The sequence below is a fragment of the Vulpes vulpes genome, chromosome 1, assembly GCF_048418805.1.
Source record: "Vulpes vulpes isolate BD-2025 chromosome 1, VulVul3, whole genome shotgun sequence".
NCBI lineage: Eukaryota > Metazoa > Chordata > Mammalia > Carnivora > Canidae > Vulpes > Vulpes vulpes.
This window is the reverse complement of record NC_132780.1, coordinates 907,735-925,679: the sequence shown is the minus strand read 5'-3', so window position 1 is coordinate 925,679 and position 17,945 is coordinate 907,735. Positions and strand designations below refer to the sequence as shown.

The 17,945-nt window shown below is 64.4% G+C and overlaps 1 protein-coding gene and 1 long non-coding RNA gene across 6 annotated transcripts; one reads left to right on the top strand and one right to left on the bottom strand.

Moving 5' to 3' along the window:
• Positions 1-1,721: 1,721 nt before the first annotated feature.
• Positions 1,722-8,483, top strand: C1H19orf12 (chromosome 1 C19orf12 homolog). 4 transcript variants are annotated; one of them, XM_072749580.1, is made up of 3 exons: positions 1,722-1,787; positions 5,204-5,389; positions 7,683-8,483. In XM_072749580.1, exons 2-3 carry the CDS (start codon positions 5,206-5,208, stop codon positions 7,946-7,948), a joined length of 450 nt encoding a protein of 149 aa, XP_072605681.1. In that variant the 5' UTR covers positions 1,722-1,787; positions 5,204-5,205; the 3' UTR covers positions 7,949-8,483. The 4 variants fall into 4 exon arrangements, with proteins under 4 accessions (XP_072605681.1, XP_072605699.1, XP_072605696.1 ...); XM_072749598.1 differs by having other exon boundaries at positions 1,764-1,813; XM_072749595.1 differs by lacking the exon at positions 1,722-1,787 and adding an exon at positions 1,984-4,125.
• Positions 8,484-9,575: 1,092 nt separating this feature from the next.
• Positions 9,576-17,346, bottom strand: LOC112928576 (uncharacterized). 2 transcript variants are annotated; one of them, XR_011999970.1, is made up of 4 exons: positions 17,180-17,346; positions 15,996-16,438; positions 15,716-15,786; positions 9,576-15,520 (listed from the first exon to the last, which is right to left on the bottom strand). It is a non-coding gene; the product is annotated as an uncharacterized lncRNA (long non-coding RNA). The 2 variants fall into 2 exon arrangements; XR_003236751.2 differs by lacking the exon at positions 17,180-17,346 and adding an exon at positions 16,609-16,969.
• Between the last annotated feature and the right edge of the window lie 599 nt (positions 17,347-17,945).

The window sequence follows — 17,945 nt, the reverse complement described above, 5'->3', positions numbered from 1 at the left end:
CACCCTGCAGAGCTTCTGCAAGCCTGGAGAGCCTCCGGGGACCGACCGTGCCTCCCTTCGGCCTTTGATCCAGGCTCTCTGAGCCTCGGGCCCAGGGATGCCCCTCCCCGTCCTCAGCAGGCACAGGACAGAGTCCAGGGACCTCGGGAAGCCCAAGGTGCTCAGTTAACGTGCGGTGAGTGATGGGCCGACGTCCGACACGGGCTCTGTGGACGCAGCCTGGCATGCCGGGGCCCCTGGACCTCCCGCATGGTGGACGGTGCATGGTGGGGGTGGGGGGTGGGGGTGGAATCAGTCTCCTGCCTCCCTGGGCGTGAGGCTCCCACTGCGACTCTGGAGATGGGCTTCGTTTTCAGAGTCTATGACATCAACAAGAATGATCTAGATGCCCACTGTCTGGACGCCGGGCCAGGGCACTGCACCCGTCATTCTCAGGGCCCGCTCTGCAGGAGGCCTGGCTGCCACCAGGGGACCGCGGTGTCACGCGCTACCCCGACGGGCTTGTGCGCTTGCGACCCCACGGCTTCATTCATATCAGGGTGCAGGTCCCAGGTGCAGAGGTGGCGGGGCTGCCCGCGGCTGGCCTGCCCTGGAGGACCCTGACTGTGACTTTCCCTTCCAGCATCTCTCCTGCCTTCCCACCTCCGGGGAGTCGGCCCGATTCCTTGAGGAGCCGCCAGAGGGAGCCGCCCGCAGGGGAATGGGAGGCGAGTCTGCGGAGGGCCGGCCCCCAACTCAGGGGGGCTCCTACTGGGAGACGGTGGGACATGTCAGGGCGGGCAGGGAGTGTCCGTCCTGCCCCTGATAAGACCGTGCGGTAGACGAATGTATAGTAAGGGCCCAAGCCCGCCTCAGGGGTGCCTGCCCTGCACGCGCACAAGTGACAGTAATAAGGAGGTGGGAAGAGACCTCTGGAGGGAAGGACAGGCTTAGGGGATGGCTGGTGACATGGTCTCACAGGGTCTGCCTAGCCCCCAGCTCACCGAGCTGCACGCGGTAAAGAGCTTTTTAAAGTCGCCACATGTGTACCTTTTTAAAAGACCCACCTACGGGCCGGGATGTGCTGTAGCATATGTGCGTGCAAGTGCGTGCTGTGCCTGCGGGCACCCGGGCCGCCCCGAGGTGGAGCTGCCTGCGAGGACACACACACTCCCAAAGTACTTTCCATTCCAAAGAGGAAAAAGAAATGAAAGGAGCCAGGCAGTGTGAGGGCGGCCCACGGCCCGGGGTGCCAGGCGCCCGGGGAGCAGGGCTCTGAGCCAGGGGGGGCCCAGGCTGCAGTCAAGCCCCTCCACCCCCTACCTGGGTGCCCCGGGAGCTGCCTCCCTGCACCTCACTGCATGGGGCTGATCAAGTGGGGTCGTCACCGAGGCACCCGGGGCCTTTTTCAGATTTGAGAGGCTTCCAGGCCAGCCTGAGTCCGTGGGTGGGGGGTGGGTGGGGGTGAGGGTGGGGCTGCGGGTGCCGGTGTTGTCCATCCCCCTGTGACCTATGCCCCGCAAGCCCAGGGGTAAACCCAGGCCTCAGTCTCGCAAAGGCCCAGACCCGAGGCCCGCGCGGTCCGGGTCACTGCGGCATCCGCATCCGGGCCTGGGGGTCGCGGGGGCCTCGTGGCACCGAGGGGCGCCCGGGTCAGCCGCCAGGGGAAGGGGCCGGAGCCCAGCGGGAGGGGCGCGGCCGAGCCGGCGGGCGGGAGGGGCGGGAGGGGGAGGGGCGGGAGGAGGAGGAGGAGGGAGGAGGAGGAGGAGGGAGCCGCGGCGGAGCGGACGCCGGAAGGGCCCGGGCGGGTGAGCCGGAAGGCGGCGGCGCTGGGGTGCGGGCGGGTGCGCGGGGACCGGGAGGGGGTGCGGGGCCGGGGCCGGGGAGGGGGAGGGGGAGGGGGAGGGGACCCGGGTGCGGGCGGGTGCGGGCGGGTGCGCGGGGCCGGGGAGGGGCGCGGGGCCGGGTGCGCGGCGGCGCTGGGGGCGGTGCGCCGGGGCGGGGCTGCGGGCAGCAGGGCCTGGGGGGACGCGGGGCCGGAGGAGCTGGAGCCTGCGCGCCCCCGGGTCGCCGCGGCAGGTGCAGGCCTGGGTCCCCCCGGGGTCGCGGCCTGGCAGGTGCAGGCCTGGGCACCCACGGGAGAGGCCAGCCCCCGGGGCGTGGTGCCAGGAGACCTACGGGCTGCGGGTCCCACCCCCGGCGCCAGGTGTCCAGGGCCCGTATGAACCACTGAGGCACGGAGAGGCCGAGTCACGTCCCAGGCAGCACAGGCGGCCTAGCGGGCTGCGACCCCGGGGCGGGACTCAGGGCGCTGGCACCCAGTGGGGCGTCCGCAGTGGCCGCGTGTGCGTGGGCTCCGGGGCACCAGCTGTGCGCCCCTCCCGTGTGTGCAGGGCGGCGTCCTAGGAGGATGCGGGTGCCAGCACCCGGCCTGCCAGCACCCGGCCCGCAGGAAGTCCCGGGATGGGGGATGGTGAAGATTCCCCGGGGTAGGGGAGGGCAGCCCGGGTGGCTCAGCCTTTAGCGCCGCCTTCAGCCCAGGGCGGGACCCGGGATCCCGGGATCGAGTCCTGCGTCGGCTCCCCGCGTGGAGCCTGCTTCTCCCTGGGCCTGGGTCTCTGCCTCTCTCTCTCTCTCTCTCTGTTTCTCATTAATAATAATAATAATAAAAAGATATCCGAGGGGCTGGAAGTTTCCTTAGCCTTTACAAAAAGACATGGGGAGATGCCAAGAGGCCAAGAGGTCTCAGGGTGACCTCCCTACTGCTGGGAGGGCAGGACAGCCACCCGGCCCAGGCCTGGGGCACAGGGAGGCGGCACCTGCTCCCCTAGGGCGAGGGGTCAGGGCAGCCCCGCACTCGGTCAGGACAAGTCAGCGCACATGGCCGTGGACCCCGGGGTTTCAGCACCGGCCACCCCCCGTCTGTCAGGAGTCCGGGCTGCTGCGACAGGGCCGCAGGGGCTGCAGGGACATGTGCCCGGCCTGCCAAGGAGGAAGACAGGCCTACCGGGAGCCGGGGCCACACAGCAGGACCCTATAGAGCCCAACAGGGAAGAGGTGGGACTGAGGCCACTGAGGCTGCATCCGAGCTCTGCGAGGCACCGGGTGCCCTCCTAGCCTCCCCTCTTCGCAGCCTCCCCTCCTCCGAGCCTCCCCCTCCCGGGAGCCTCCCCCTCCTCGCACCACCTGGTCCAGCTCAGAAGCCGCGCTGCGCTCCCGGGAGGGCTCACCTCCCTCTTCCCCGGAACCAGCCTTGCAGCACCCCAGCCTGGTGCTGGTGACATCAGGGCCACCAGTTGGTGCTGCCCCCCCTGCCCCCCAGGCAGCAGAGGGGCTCTCTGGGCCCAGAGCCCATTTGTGCGTGAACCTGCTGGTGAAATACGTGTGCCGTGGGGAGGCACCGGCCCACCCTGAGGCCTTTCCCCCCGCGTCCCTGCAGTACACACAGCAGGCGAGGAGTGGGGAGACGCAGCACCGGCTTCCCGCCCCGCGTGGTGAAGTCACGAGTCAGGAGCCGGGCTTTCAACGAGGCCCCGGGCCCCAGGTCCCAGCCCTTCCGCGGGGTCGGCTGATGCTCTACCTGCTAGTGAGGCCCCAAGGAGCTTCACCCAGGGGTGTCTCGCAGTGAGGCCTCGGTGGGGAGCCCCTGCACCCAGCCAGAGGTGGGCCGCGTCCACCACCCGACACCGGCTGGCTCCCCAGCTCCGCGCAGCCCTGGCCTGTGCCCTGCCCGGCCCTGCTGGGCTCCGGGGGGCCCGGGGGTGCCATCTGCACCACGAGGCCTCCCTAGCCCCTGGCGTTGCTGGGGAGTCATTCAGAGCAGCTGGGAGCTAGGTTCCCTGAGGGACGCTGGGGGGGGGGCTCTCCTGCCCCTTTCCGCGCATTTCCTCGCCGCGCGGTGTGAGTGCGGGTGCGTCCTCCCCACCCGGGAGGGCAGCGCCCGGGCAGCCAGCCCCGCAGCCCATGGTGGGCTCCTCGGGAGCCCACAGCGGGCAGCTCACCGCAGCCTCCAAGGGCCCGCCAGGACTGCCCGCGGTCCCCTGCTCCCCAGCACAGCGGACGGCCAGAAAGCCGGCAGGAGCCGGGTGTGAACGACACAGCGGGGACCCGGAGGACCGCTCGCTCCACGAAGGGACCTACCGTGAAGTGAGACCCGTGGGTTCTCAGTACTCGAAATCCGTTAGTATTTGACACAAAACTCATGTTATTGGCATAGCTGCGCAGCACCTGCGGACTGGGTACACCAAGTCACAGCCCGCGCCCCCTCCTCTCTCAGTGACTCGCGCCAGGTGCAGTCCGGTTGCTGTTAGGACTCCAGTGCGTCACTGTGACCTGTGTGTGCACGGGGCTCGCCCGTCCCGGCGGCTCGCTTCCAGGGTGGAGGAGGGGCCTGGACTCTGTGCCAGGGCTGCAGTGGGGGGAAAGGAGCCCGGGCGCCACGGGTGTCCTGGCAGGTCCGGGACGCAGGGAGCCAGGGCGGGGCAGGCGCACCTGACCTCCTCCAGGCCCTGGAGCACCCTGCGCGGCCTCCACACCCCACGTGGTCAAGCAGACACGTTGGGGGGATGTTGGTGGCACCTTCTGAGCTCGAGGGCAACGTGGCAGGTGGCAGGAGCCCTGGGTCATGCTCTCCTAGGCTCTTGCTGTCCACAGTGCGGTTAGGACGCCAGCTGGAGGCTTGTGGCAAAGGCAGCAGCTCAGCCCGCATCGTGGCTGTGTCGCCTCTCGGGTCGTGGCCCTTCCCAGGTCACCTGGCCTTGCCTTCGCAGCCCACTGGTGTCAGTGGCGTGTCAGAGGCGTGTATGGGTGAGAGAACATCCGCCAGGGCCACGCTGACCCCCGCCAGGGTCTCCATCAGACCTCGGGAGCTCAGCCTGTAGCTGGTGTGTCTCACTTCACACGCAGGACTGGGCGAGTGTGCTCAGGGGCCCAGGGCGGGCACGTGTGGTCCCCATGTCCAGCGCCTCCCCCTGCCCAATCCCAGGGCCGGGATCGAGGCCGGGGCGTTGTGTCCCCCGCCAGGCTCCAGGCCCTGGGGATGCGGGAGCCAGCAGAAGGCCGGGGACGCCAGGAGGGTGCACTGGCCTCCGCGGTTGGCCGGGGGGAGCGCGTCCTGGCCTTGCTCCAGCCGAGCTGCTGCCATCCACGCGGGACTCGGCCTCGACCCTAGGAGGAGTAGCGTTTGGGCGGAAATAGTCCGATGCTCATTAACACTCTCCCTTAGAAATGCTTCCTTCGAGGCTCGCCAAGATGCCCCTCGTGGTGGAAGACGTCATGAGGCTGCTCTGCTCCATCGCTGAGGAGAGGAAAATGCAGGCAGCCGTCAAGCACTCTGGGAAGGGCGCCCTGGTCACTGGGGCTGTGGCCTTCCTCGGTGGCCTGGTCGGAGGCCCACCCGGACTAGCTGTTGGTAAGTGCAAGCTCCCCTCGGGGCGGCCACCTCCAGGGCATCATACAAACAGCCCTTGACACCACAGAGACCCCACGGAAGGGTGACCCGTGTGCGATGCTTTGCGCTGAGGTTGCTTCTGTGACATGTTCTCCGTGGACCTAACTCATCCTATGGGCAACACGGGCTTGAGTGTGAATGTCTCAGGAATCCGGGCATCCTTGCAAATGGCACGTGTCCACGCAGACCCGGGGCGCCTCTCCCCACAGGGACATGCCCCAGCGTCCGACAGTGGGGCTGTGCTGGGTCCCCGCCGGCCTCCTGGCCCTGTCACCATTACGTGTCCCTGCAGAGGGAGCTGGGGGGAGGCTGGCACGGCCGAGCACCCATGAGCAGAGCCGGGGGGCCCTTCTCCACTTGCTCGTGGGGAGAGACGGCCGGGTCCCGGGTCCGGGAGCAGACGGGCCCAGGCCGGAGCAGCAGCAGCCGTCCAGGTGCAGATGAGCGCACCTGCCGCCGGCTCGAAGCGTCTCTCGGGCGTCGTGGGGGACGTTCAGCAGACCCTGGGAACGGCTGCTTTCCCCTCCCGAGTCCTCCTTCCTCTGCAGCCGAGGGGCAGCCTGGCCGGGGCCGCGTCCCGCCTCGGGGCCCGAGGCCGGCCTGGCTCCATCCCGGGGAGGAGCGGGTTTCCAGCTGCGTCCACGCCGGGCCTCCTGGGAGGCTGCAGGCTCCCGCCTCCTGGCGGGGCCCACCCAGGCCCGGGCCCCTCTGGCCCCGGCGTCTCCTTTCAGAGAAACCCTTCACTTGGACGGGGCCGTCGAAGCACAGAGCGGTTGGCGGACCGTGCGGAGAATCCCCCAAGCCCCTCAGCCGCTTCCGTTCCCCCCACGTTCCCATCCTGCGTCCTTGCGGTGCATTCGTCACAAGTCAGCAACCAACCCCGACGCGTCACTGTTCTCCCTTCCCGGGCTCGATCGGGACTTTGCTAGTTCTCGCATCAAGGGTCCCTTCCTGTCCCAGACCTTCGGAGGAGGAGGGGCGCCCGGCTCGTGGCCCCTTTTCAGGGACACGTGACCTCCACGGGGCCTCCCTGGGGACGCCCGCCGCGACCTCTGGTTCTGGGGGTCCTGCCAGGTTTGTCCACGTGACCCCAGCGCCTCTCCTGTCCAGGCTCTGCCCTTTCAGGGTCACTAAGTAGCTGCGCCGCATCCATTAACACCTCGTCATGATCTTTAAGGATCATGGGATTTTTTTTTTTTAATTTTTTATTTTATTTATGATAGTCAGAGAGAGAGAGGCAGAGACACAGGCAGAGGGAGAAGCAGGCTCCATGCACCGGGAGCCTGATGTGGGACTCGATCCCGGGTCTCCAGGATCACGCCCTGGGCCAAAGGCAGGCGCCAAACCCCTGCGCCACCCAGGGATCCCGGATCATGGGATTTTTAATGAAGAAACCTCGCATCCGAGTGGTAGCCATGGGCTGGCGAGGGGTAGCCACATCCTTTAGGCAGGGACCCAGCTCCCTGTCACCCACGGGCTCCCTGAGCCGCCCTCATTCCTGCCTGGCCCCAGAGGGCACCTGAGTGTGGTTCCCCCGCCCCAGGGCCCCTTCCTGTAGCAAACCTGCGGCCCACCCGACCAGATACAACCGTCCCTCGACCCAAGCCCTCGAGTCCCAAAGTCGTGCACCTGAAACTGGATCCTAAATTTACCTTTAAAAATGTTGATCATGCCCCTTTGAGGTCGCAGGAAGAGTAGGAGTTGGGTACCCTACATTGGACGACAATCACCATACAACTCTGGAGAGCTGGCGTGGACAACCACTGCCTCCAGAGTACAGGTCTCCTCTGTCCCCAGGGTCCCTTAACCACGTGCTTTCAGTTGACATTTCCAAAGTTCAGGGACAAAGAGCGTATGATGGGGAAGACCCAGCCCCACCACGGAGATGATTCTCCTTGAAAACGCACTTGCTTCTCAGCTCTCTGCTTTCAGGCGAGAGGGTTCTGTGGGAGGCAGGAAGCCTCCAGGCCCTGGAGATTTTAGTTGGTGCAGCTGCGAGGAGACACCTCGTGCTGCACCTGGGAGGGCAGAGCTTAGGGAAGGGCATGCTGGGTGTCAATTATCTGAGCCAAATGGACCGAAGTCCCCGTAAACCTCTGCCCCCCGACTGTGGGTGGAGGGACACGAGGCCGAGGCCGTGCCTGCTGCTCGGGAATGTGCCCACTCGTCACGGCCGCGGGCGTGCTCCCAGCAGGATCCCAGGCCTTCGTGCACGCATAAGGCCCAACTCATCGAAGCCGTCCTTGTTTTGCAGGGGGGGCCGTTGGGGGCCTGTTGGGCGCGTGGATGACAAGCGGACAGTTTCAGCCGATTCCTCAGATCCTGATGCAGCTGCCGCCCTCTGAGCAGCAGAAGCTCTTTAATGAAGTGACCGCCATCGTCAGGCACCTGGAGTGGACGGACGCCGTGCAGCTGACCATGCTGGTCATGGGCAGTGACGCCCTGAAGCAGCAGCTGCTGGCCATGCTGGTGAACTACGTCACCAAGGAGCTGCGGGCCGAGGTCCAGTACAGTGACTAGAGGCTCCTCCTGGGGGCGGCTCAGGTCCCCCCGGACGCACAGGAGGGGACGCGTACTTGGGAAACCCCACATCGCCCGTGTAGTGCCGTAGATGGAGTGAAACGCGCTGGAGACGCTGCTACTGTGCTGCATCGTGTACTGGAAATTATTTATGAAGACGCTGTTTTGGGGTCCTGACACCCCGATCGCCGGGAGCCTGGCCAGGAGCAAATCTGTGCCTGCCGTGGACGTGGGGGGCGCTTCCTGAAGCCACCTCTGCTCCCGTGGGGGCCCCGTCCTCAGCACCTGCTACGGGACCCGTCCCTCCCCTGCGGCACCGCGTCTCGGGACCTGGGAGCTGGCCCCGCGGGAATCCTGCTTACGTCGTGTGCCCCTTGCTGTCACTGCCTCGAGCCACCCCGCGACGGACGGTGGCCCAGCGACTGCAGCCACAAGCGCCCAGGCACCCGTCCCGTCCCCAGGGCCTCAGTCTCCCCATCCAGCAGGCTGTGGTAGTTGTTGAGTTTTGCTCTGTCAATTAAATGCCTCCAGTCGAGAGTATTGGTCTTTCTGCAGTGAGAGGATCTAGGAAATGCGTCCACCCTACACGGTTCTTATTCTGGGTTCCCTTTGCTCTCAGAACCGTAGCTGGACTCGGTGTCATCAAATTGCAATAAATGTCTCCGGACGGGCCTTTTCCGTAAAGTGTCGCTCACACGGAGCACGAGGGAAGGGGCTGGATTTGTGGCTTTAAGGAGCGACACAAGCCTCCCAAGTCCGGTGCCCGAGGCCTGACCCTGCAGGCTGCCCGCTTTGCCGCCCTTGCTGCCCTGTGCCCACACGGCCACAAGCATCCCCAGGCCTCCTCGAGCCCGTGCACAGTGTCCCTCGGGTCCCCAGGCCTGGGCAGGGCACCTGGCCCAGGCTGCCCTGGGGTGAGGAGGGGCACTGCCGCCGAGGAGACGGCATCTTGGCACCTCCAGGGGTGTAAGGACCGTGTCAGGCTGAACTAGAGCCCACGCGGAGTAAGGCCAGACCAGGGCCTCTGAACTAGGACCCCACGACCCCTGGGTCTGGGAGAGCTGGGCCCAGCGTGAGCAACCAACCGGGGAGGCTTCCCTGGACCCCACCAGGCACCTTGTGTGACAAATCACGGCTCCGGGGTCCTGGTCTGGACGCCCCAACCTGATGTCCCCGGGAGCCCCTCCCACCCCCTGGCCTGCCTGCCTTTATTCCTGGGAAAGACACTCACAGATGGAGCAGCCCTTCCTGAGTGAAGTCACCCGGGACCAGCGGGGTCCTGGGGTGCCCTGGGATGGGCTTTGGGCCCACGAGGGCAGAGCAGACCTCCAGTCCTGTCTAACTCGGGAGGAGAAAGCACTTTCCTGGCTCTCCCTCTGGGTCTCCCCTCGCCTCCTGTGCTTTAGTGTTTCCTTCTGTGTCTCCTTTGGAAAATCTTCATTTATTTATTCTTTTAACAGGTAATAAGAGCCTGGTGCAAAACTCGGAAGACTCCAGAGAGGACAGATGGAAAGGCGAGGCTTCCCCCTGCATGCAGCCTGCCCCAGCCCCCTCCCCAGAGGCAGCCACTGTGCCCCAGTCTTGGGTATTCCCTCACTCGCCTTGAAATGGTCTTTGGAAACCATAATCATTTCCTTGCACTTGTGTTTACTGATGAAAGCTTAGAAAAATCCAGAAAAGGATCAGGAGACCACTATCAATGTTACCATCCAGAAAACCATCCTTAAAGGAATGTGTGAAACGTTCCTCCGGCTTCAGCACACCTTCTAATACCAGGTGTCGGCATCTCCGACACACTCACATTCTTCCGTTCAGACGTCTTTGAACATCGTTACCAAGTAACACTAACATCTGTGACGTCGTCCTTTAAAATGTCTCGTAAATATGCGTCATGGCCGTGGAGCATCCCGGCACTGAGCCCGGTCCCCGGTGTGGTTTTCACTGCTGCAGCGAACATTTTGCGTTAACCTTCCTTCACATCTTGGACTCGGACAGACACTCGTTCAGACACATTCCCCAGAGTAAGACTGCCGGAGCGAAAGTCTGCGCTGTTTCTGAAGGTCTTAAATTCAATCAAAGTTCCTTTGAGACAGGGAGTGTCCGTAAGGTGCCCTCCCCGCCACAGGGTTTGGGGTACACATCTCACTGCATCTGCACCAAGACACAGGAGGATGGTGTATCACAATTCCTTACTAGATGGGGGATTATGGGCATCTTGGTTGGATTCGGTTTTCTTTGCTAGTGGGGGTGACAAGGCCGGGGTGGCCTCCTGCTGGCCCTCTCCCCAGGTGGTGGTGACGCACGCCCCCCAGGCCCAGTGGTTGACTCCCAGCAGAGGGTGAGGGGGTCCCAGCCTGAGCAGAGGGCTGGGTGTGGGCTGGCCCCTACGCTGGCAGAGTGGTGGCCAGGTGGGCAGTGACAACGGGGTGGCTGGAAACAGCTGGGGGCTGCCAGCAGGGCAAAGAGGCAGCCGAGGAGGAGCCTTGGTGGTGGTGGGGGACCCAGTAATCATAGAAAGAAACCACCTGTTTGGGCCGGTTATTAACCTGCTTCGGGTGTGGACATGACAGCACCGAGCAAGGCTCTTCACAGGCAGACGGTTGTATTTTTAGCTGGAATGAACTCTCTTATTTTTCCGTCTTCTGAGATGTCTGGGTTGGATGTAAACACGACGGAGGTGTGTTGCGATGTGGGGGGGCAGTGAGGCCTGGGGCTCCAGGGTTGGAAGGAGGTGGTCCTCTCCCCATTACTTGTTGAGAGGAGCCATCTAGTGGGCAAGGCGGCGCATCCTCTCTCCTCCCTCCCGCCTCCCTGGGTCACCTGCCACCTGCCAGGCCAGGAGGTGGCTCCTCAAGGATGCCCTGTTAGGACTTCCCCTGGGCTGGGGGGCTCGGGTCTTCCTGAGGTTTGAATAAGCCACGAACACAGCGTCACCATGTGTCCTGCAACATGTCTGCAGAGAAACCAGAACGTGTCTCGATCCCGAACAATCAACACATGGGAATGAAGACCCGCCAGGACTGGCCTAAACCACCCCGGGAAGGGGGCCGTGGGGAGGTAAATGGCTTTACTGGCCAGAGGAGGCTTCTCGGAAGACTTGCTAACAGCGGGTCAGGAGGCGAAGCTGGGGCCTGGCCGCCTGACTCGCAGCCTCGGGGCAGCCGTGGGGACCCCAGATGCTGGCAGGCAGGGGGAGCCGCAAGGGGTTTCTCTCCACTACTGACGTGGTGGCTGTTTCTTTCATTCGTGGGCGTCTCAGGGACGGCCTTTCCCCGTTCTCCTTTGCAACGAAGCGAAGCCCTGAACGATTAACGGGTGAACGTCCATACAAACGACCCAACCCAAACTGGCAGGGCCGTAGGATGACGACGCACACGGAGCGGCGGCGACCACACGCGGGGACACTGTCCTCTGGGAGAGCGACTTGAAGAAGAAAAGCCTCAGGAACCAGGAAGCTGCGCACACTTTCCCGCCAACACACTGCACTTCAGGGAGACAGGACGAGACAAGAATCTCAATGGAAACGAGATCAAGATGCCCAGGGCCCTGCTGTTTGGGGCCGCAGGAGAGGAGGGAGCCGCCCCAGGGCCGAGCACCAGGGAGGGAGTCAAGGTGCCTCCTGGGCAGCCTCATCACTGAGTGTAACGCGGAGGAGACGGGGACGGGCCTCTGGGATTCGGATCGGCTGCCTGCACCGCGTGTGCCCCACAGCAACTTCACACTTACGGGCTTGGGGGGAATAAAGAGAAAGACAAACGGGAACTGGTGCTGGGGACCGCTCGGGGTTCCCGGGCAGTGAGAGCCTGGCTCAGAGGAAGCCGCACAGGTGGGCCAGGATCTCCGGGTGTGGCACCGTGCCCGGGGGATTCCAGGGTGTAAACATGTGGATTATGCACCTGTCCCGAAACCAAACAAGAACCAGCCTGGCCCCCAGCTCCCGGGGCTGCCTCTCAGGGACCGTCCGCCGCCCCGACTGGCCTGGAGGCCCTCCCTCTCGGAGGCCTGGCCCCGCTGGCACGGGAACGGGTCCCGCTCATCCCCAGGCGGGTGGCACAGGCTCCTAGGCTTCCGGGCAGGAGGGCCTGCTGAGCCGGGAGCCCTTTGGGATGTGGGTCTTCTCTCTGGTGTCTCTGCAACGGGACGTGACACAAGCCACAAGTGCGAGCCACAACTATAACTTTAGGTTTCCTACGTGCCACATTTTTAAAGAGTAAGAAGAAACAGGTGAAATTCCCTTAGTAATAGAGTCCAGCCCAGCGCACCAAGCGATTATCATTGCGATGAATGGCTCTTGAGATATTTTCCTTTTTGAAAAATATTGAGGCTTTGGAACCTGCTGTGTCGCTGTTACGCCTGCACCACATCTCCATTCTGAAGCCACGTGCCACCCGCCTATGGCCACTGGCCGCCACCCTGGGCCTCACCGCTCTGCAAGATACAGGAGAGAAAATGTAAAGCTGGAAGATGGTCCTTTTCCACTTGGGCTGCCGGGGACGCAGACTCTCCCTGTGAGGGCAGGAGCCTCCTCCCCCCGTCCCTTGTCTCAAGCCCAGCAGCTGGGCTCCCTCGAGGTCGAGAGCAGCTGGGATGTTGCTGTGGACTGAACTGTGTCCCCCAAAGCCAAATTCAGAAGCTCTAACCCCCCAGTGTGATGGCATTTAGAGGAGGGGCCTCTCGGAGGGGTGGGGGGAGGAGCATGGGGGCAGGCCACAGCGGGAAGAGGGCTGCTGCAGGCCAGAGCCCCCCAGGGTCCGGCCGGGCTGGCCGCCTCTCCTGGGCTCCAGCCTCCACACTGTGAGCCACGAACGTCCACCGAGAGGCTAAGTACCCGGTCTCCGGGGCTTCCTTGTGGCAGCCCAAGCCCCCTGAGACAGAGGAGGGGCCCTGGGACAGCGAGGACCTACTGGTGACCCCTGCCCGCCCTCTCTCACCAGATGGAGGGGCAGTGGCACTGTCCCCCGGTCTCGAGGGGACCGGCTTGCGGCTGCAGGCTAAAGACCTGAGACCATCGTCAGCAGAGGGCTGCTTGCTGCAGCTACTGGACCCGGCCTTGTCCTCCTGCCCCCACAGAGAGCCTCAGAGGCCTCGGGTCCCTGCACTCTCTCCCCCTGCACCTGCCTCCCTGATGCGGCCAAGGAACAGCACGTGACCCCACGGACCGGGGTCACTCGGTTCATCGGGCGCAGCTGTGTTGCCGGCGAGCACCCTGGGTTCCCCAGCCACCTCCGCTGCCGCTCACCTCGTCCCCGGATCCCGACCCTCGGCCTCGGCCTCGGCCCTGGCGGTGCTGCTTGGTGCCCGTTTCCATGCGGACACAAGAGAAAGGTCCCTGTGGACACTGTGCCATGTCCGCTCCTGGTCCTACGCACTGGCCTTGACCCTGACGGGCGCCAGCCCCTCCGCTGGGCACCCCTCTCCCTCTGGACGCCGCTGCTCCCGTCATTCCCTCCTTCCCGCTCACCACCATCCACACCCGCCCCCGTTCCTCTCGGAGCAAAGCACAAGAACATTTCAGCGAGGTGTGGGGACGATTCCAAGGGGGGGTAATTGTCGCGTCAACATGCAGAAAAGGGAAGCCGGACAACCCCCTGTCTTGCACCATATGATGACAAATGGACTCAAAATAGGGCATTTCTTGGATGAAAACATGAGAACAAGTCTTTACGACCTTGTATGAGGTAGTGGTTTGTCGATATGACGCAAAACCACAGGGGACAAAAAAGACCAGTGGGATTTCATGGAAGTTAAAAACTTTTGTGCTTCGAAGGACACCGTCAAGAAAGTGGCGGGGGGGGGGGGGGCGGGGGGGGCAGAAAGCACAAGATGGGACAAAAGAATTACAAATCATGTATGTGGTAAGGGACTAGTATGGAGCATATACGAAGAACTCCCAGCCCAGCAATAAAGAGACAAAAATGGGCAAAAACGGTTCAAAAATGGGCAAAGGATTTGAACAGACATTTCTCCAAAAATGGCATTCAGACGGCCCGCAGGTGCACGAGAGGGTGCTGCACGCCTTCCGTCGTCAAGACCACAGCGAGACGCCGCTTCTCACCTCTGGTGGCTGAAATTAAAAAGGAAATGACAAGTGTCGATGAGGGGAAGAGGCTGGACCCTCTATACGCTGCGGGTGGGACCCAAAATGCTGCAGCCACTTTGGGAAACCTCTGGGCAGTTCCTCAAGATAATACTAACCACAGAGTTGCCCTGTGACCCAACAACTCCCGGCCCAGGGACGCGCCCGGGGAACCCAAAACGTGTCCACACGAAGCCTCGAATGTGAAGCGGCAGCTTTATTTCGTAACAGCCGCGGCGAGCACACCCGCCGCCACCAAGCAGCTGGGCCCCAGGAGCGGAGGCCCCAGCCCCGGACCCGCTCACAGCCGCACCCCGGCCACCAGCACATTCTGCTGCTCCTACTGCCGGGCCCCGGCGACCCATCTCCTCCCCGGCTCCCGGCCTCCCCCTCCCGGCCCTCGGCGCCCCCCACCCCGACCCGGCTCAGGGCAGCAGGTGACGCCCTCAAAGGAGAGTCGGTGCCACTTCTCCACCGCACAGCCCCCACGGCTTCTGTTTCTCACTCCAAGCAAAGCCGAGTCCTTAGGACACCTCCGGGCCCTACTTCATCTCCGTGGGGTCCTCACCGCCTGCCACCCCCCTAGCTCTGCCAGCCACACCGGCCTCCTCCCTGCTCCTTCACCAGGCTGGGGACATCCCCCCGCCCCAGGGCGCTTGCACTCGCCGCTTCCCCTGCCCTGGATGCTCCTCTCCCAAAGGCCGGCCCCAAGTCCTTCAGGCCTTCACTCGGGCGCACCTCAGTGACGCCGGGCAGGCCACTCGGCCTGGAACTGTACCCGGGCCTCGCGGCCCCCGTGTGGCACTCAGTCCTCGGCCGCCCTCCACCATACGCTTGTTCCCGCCCCCCACCCGCGGAGGCATCTACATCCAGGGCACGAGCGCCCAGGTCACCCTTTCAGAACACAAACCGGTGGGTGAGCAGATGCAGAGGCCGAGACGGGCAGAGCCCGGAGCAGGACTCCGCTGTCGGAGGGGGAGGTGACCGCGTGCGCCATGTGGACCGAGCTGCAGGCCATCGTGCTGCGGGAAGTAAGTCAGAGACAGACAATTCTCGTGTGATCTTGCCCATACGTGGAATTCAAGAAACAAAACAGACGAGCACAGGGGAAGGGAAGGAAAACTAAGAAAAACAGAGAGAGAGACAAACCATGAGACTCTGGGCCCTAGGAAACATGAGGGTCCCTGGAGGGGAGGGGTGCGGCGGACTGCGGGAGGGGCACCGGGAGGGCCCGGGATGGGGTGAGCGCAGGTGCGTGTGCAACTGACGGACCCCTAAGTTCTACCTCTGAAACCAATGATGCATCATATGGTAATTAATTGAATTTAAATTAAATTTTTTAAAAGAAGGAAACAAGGGGATCCCTGGGTGGCTCCGCGGTTTGGCGCCTGCCTTCCCCCCAGGGTGTGATCCTGGAGTCCCGGGATCGAGTCCCGCGTCGGGCTCCCGGCATGAAGCCTGCTCCTCCCTCCTCCTGTGTCCCTGTTTCTCTGTGTCTATCATAAATAAATAAATAAACAAATAATTAAATAAGTGTAAAAAAAAAAAAACAAGGAAACAAGTCGATAAAGGAGCACCCCTGGAGCTGAGCTGGGGAGGGCCTGGTGGGGTGTTTCCACAGCACCCCCCAGGGCTGGGCCCTTCGGTGCTGGAGGAGCCCCCACGGAGAGGAGGGGGTGCGACGCCCTCACCTGTCTTCACTCGCGGGAGCTCCACGAGGGGCGATTTTGCCTGCCTGCCTCCCAGCCGTGGCCTCAGCGCCCTGGGGACCCGGGAAGCAGAGTAGACGCTGCGCGGGGCTCCTCGGGCTTCATTTCCCATCTCCCCTGTGAGCGCACAGGCCCAGCGCCGCACCCGCGCCTCCCGCCCCTGCTCCTCCTGCGTCCCCTCCTCCCGCACCCCCTCCTCTGGACGCCCTCCCCCCACACCCTCCTCCCGTGCCCACTCGGGCAGAGGCTGCCTCCCACTCACCCCCGAGGGGAGCCCTGAAGTCAGGCTGGCGTCTGAGGCCCAGGTTCCAAGTGACCCTCAGGGTCACCGCAGGGACAAAGCCCTTCGGTACCGGGTGGCGCTGAGGAGCGGGAGCACCTGCAGCTGCCTCTGCCGAGCGGCCGCCAACCGCTTGAACCCTGCGGGGACCTGCCCGCGGCCTCTGCTGGCGCCACCCGGACACCTGTCCTGGGCCCCGCGGCCGGGAAGGGTCCCAGAGCTTCCTCGGTGACCGCGGCCCGCTGGGAACAACGCGGGCGCCCGTGCACAGTGGCTGGACACAGCTGCGCAGACTTGGCCCCACGGACTGTTCCGCCCCCGAGAAGCACCAGCCACAGGCGCCGACGCCGGGCGGGGGGGGGCGGGGGCTGCGCTTCATCCGAAGGCACAGACCATGCACACAGTAGGGTCCTGCGTCTGTGAAGCTAAAAAAAAAAATCTTAAAGCCAGAGGACGACTTACGGGGAACAGTAACCCTTGGAGGCAGGACCCTGCGGGGCCCTGGGTGCTCTGGGCGCTCTGGGCGCCTCTGCCTCTCCGGTGTCCTAACTGGACGGGGCTGGCCACGCTTGGTTTCCCCAAACCAGGGCTGCACCTGAACTGGGTGTGTTGGCCGGAGCCCCGAGCCGCGCGACCACCCGCGGGCGCCTGGTGAGGTGTCGCCGTGTCTCTGCCTCGCATGAAGGGAGCAGCCCCGCTGCCCGGCGCCCGAGGCTCTGTTCCACGAGCTATTTTCCCTAATTCAAGTGACATCTGCCCGGAGCCTGCGACAGCCTCGTCCTGAGCCCAACCTGGGCCCCGACCCTCCAGAGGGCCAGGCCGGGCGCCCCCGCTGCGGGACCCAGGGCCACCCTGTCCGCACCAGGGGCAGGTGCAGGCGGCCCCAGCCCCACCGGCGTTGCCCGGGTGTGCACGGCTCGGCTCACCCAGGCCGGTGGCCACAGCCGGAGGTGCCCCCCCCCACGAACACCCCCACGCCAGCCTCATCTGTGGGGCCCCTGCAGGCTCCCGGCGCTCCCAGCCGGCCCCGGCCCGCACCCCGCGCCCGCCCTCCCCAGCACCCAACGCCGGCTCGTGGTGCCCCAGGTCCCCCAGGTCAGTGCGGGCCACACCCGGCTGCTCCCACGTCCCCCAGCGGCAGCCCTGGGGGTCACCGGCCTCCTCACCTGCGCAGAGCAATCAGGCTTCAACGATCCCCTCCGGGGGCTGAATCTGCCGGCAGAGCCCCCAGAACTCAGGGGAAAATGTTAGTTCACTGCTTTATGATAAAGGACAGAGCAGACGACACAGGAACCCCGCCCCGGGGAAGACGTGGGCGGGCGGGGCTTCCTCCCCTCTCCAGGGCTGCCCCCTCCAGCGCCTCCCCGTCCCAGGGCCTCCCCCCTCCCAGTGCCTCCCCCTGCAGCGCCTCCCCACCTCAGCACCTCCCCCCTGCACCACCTCCTCCCTCCAGCCCCCCCCACAGGGCCTCCCCCTGCAGTGCCTCCCCCCTCCCTCCAGCACCTCCCCCCTCCCAGCACCTTCACAGGTTCCCCAACCCAGAAGCTCTCCAAACCTTGTACTTCTGGGGTCCTCATGGCACCTTCATCACGACTGGTCATTAAATGAGTTTCTGGTGCCCTTTCCCTGCAAGTTCCAAGCTTCTGAGCACGGCCTGGTCTTTCTGGTGCCCACTAAGCTCTGCCTCATTAGGGCACAGGCCCCCCTGTCACCCAGGACATTCCAAGGCATCTGGGAGCTCCGTGCTAGGAATTGGGAGTAGAGACCAGTCTCCACCCCCCCACACTTTTTTTTTATTATTTCAGGCAGGAAACAGCAGGGGGTGAGCGCCTGGAGGAACGAGTGCACAGGAAAGCCCCAGGTGCCCCCCACCCCGTGAACCCCCTCCAGCAGGGGGGCAAGGAGGTGGGAGCCCAACCGTGCACCAGGGTG

What these genes read in the sequence shown, in the direction of transcription:
- C1H19orf12 (XM_072749580.1), top strand. Translation starts at nt 5,206, where the DNA reads ATGCTTCCTTCGAGGCTCGCCAAGATGCCCCTCGTGGTGGAAGACGTC. An exon ending in CCCACCCGGACTAGCTGTTG is followed by an intron (nt 5,390 to 7,682) that starts GTAAGTGCAAGC and finishes CTTGTTTTGCAG; the next exon opens with GGGGGGCCGTTGGGGGCCTG.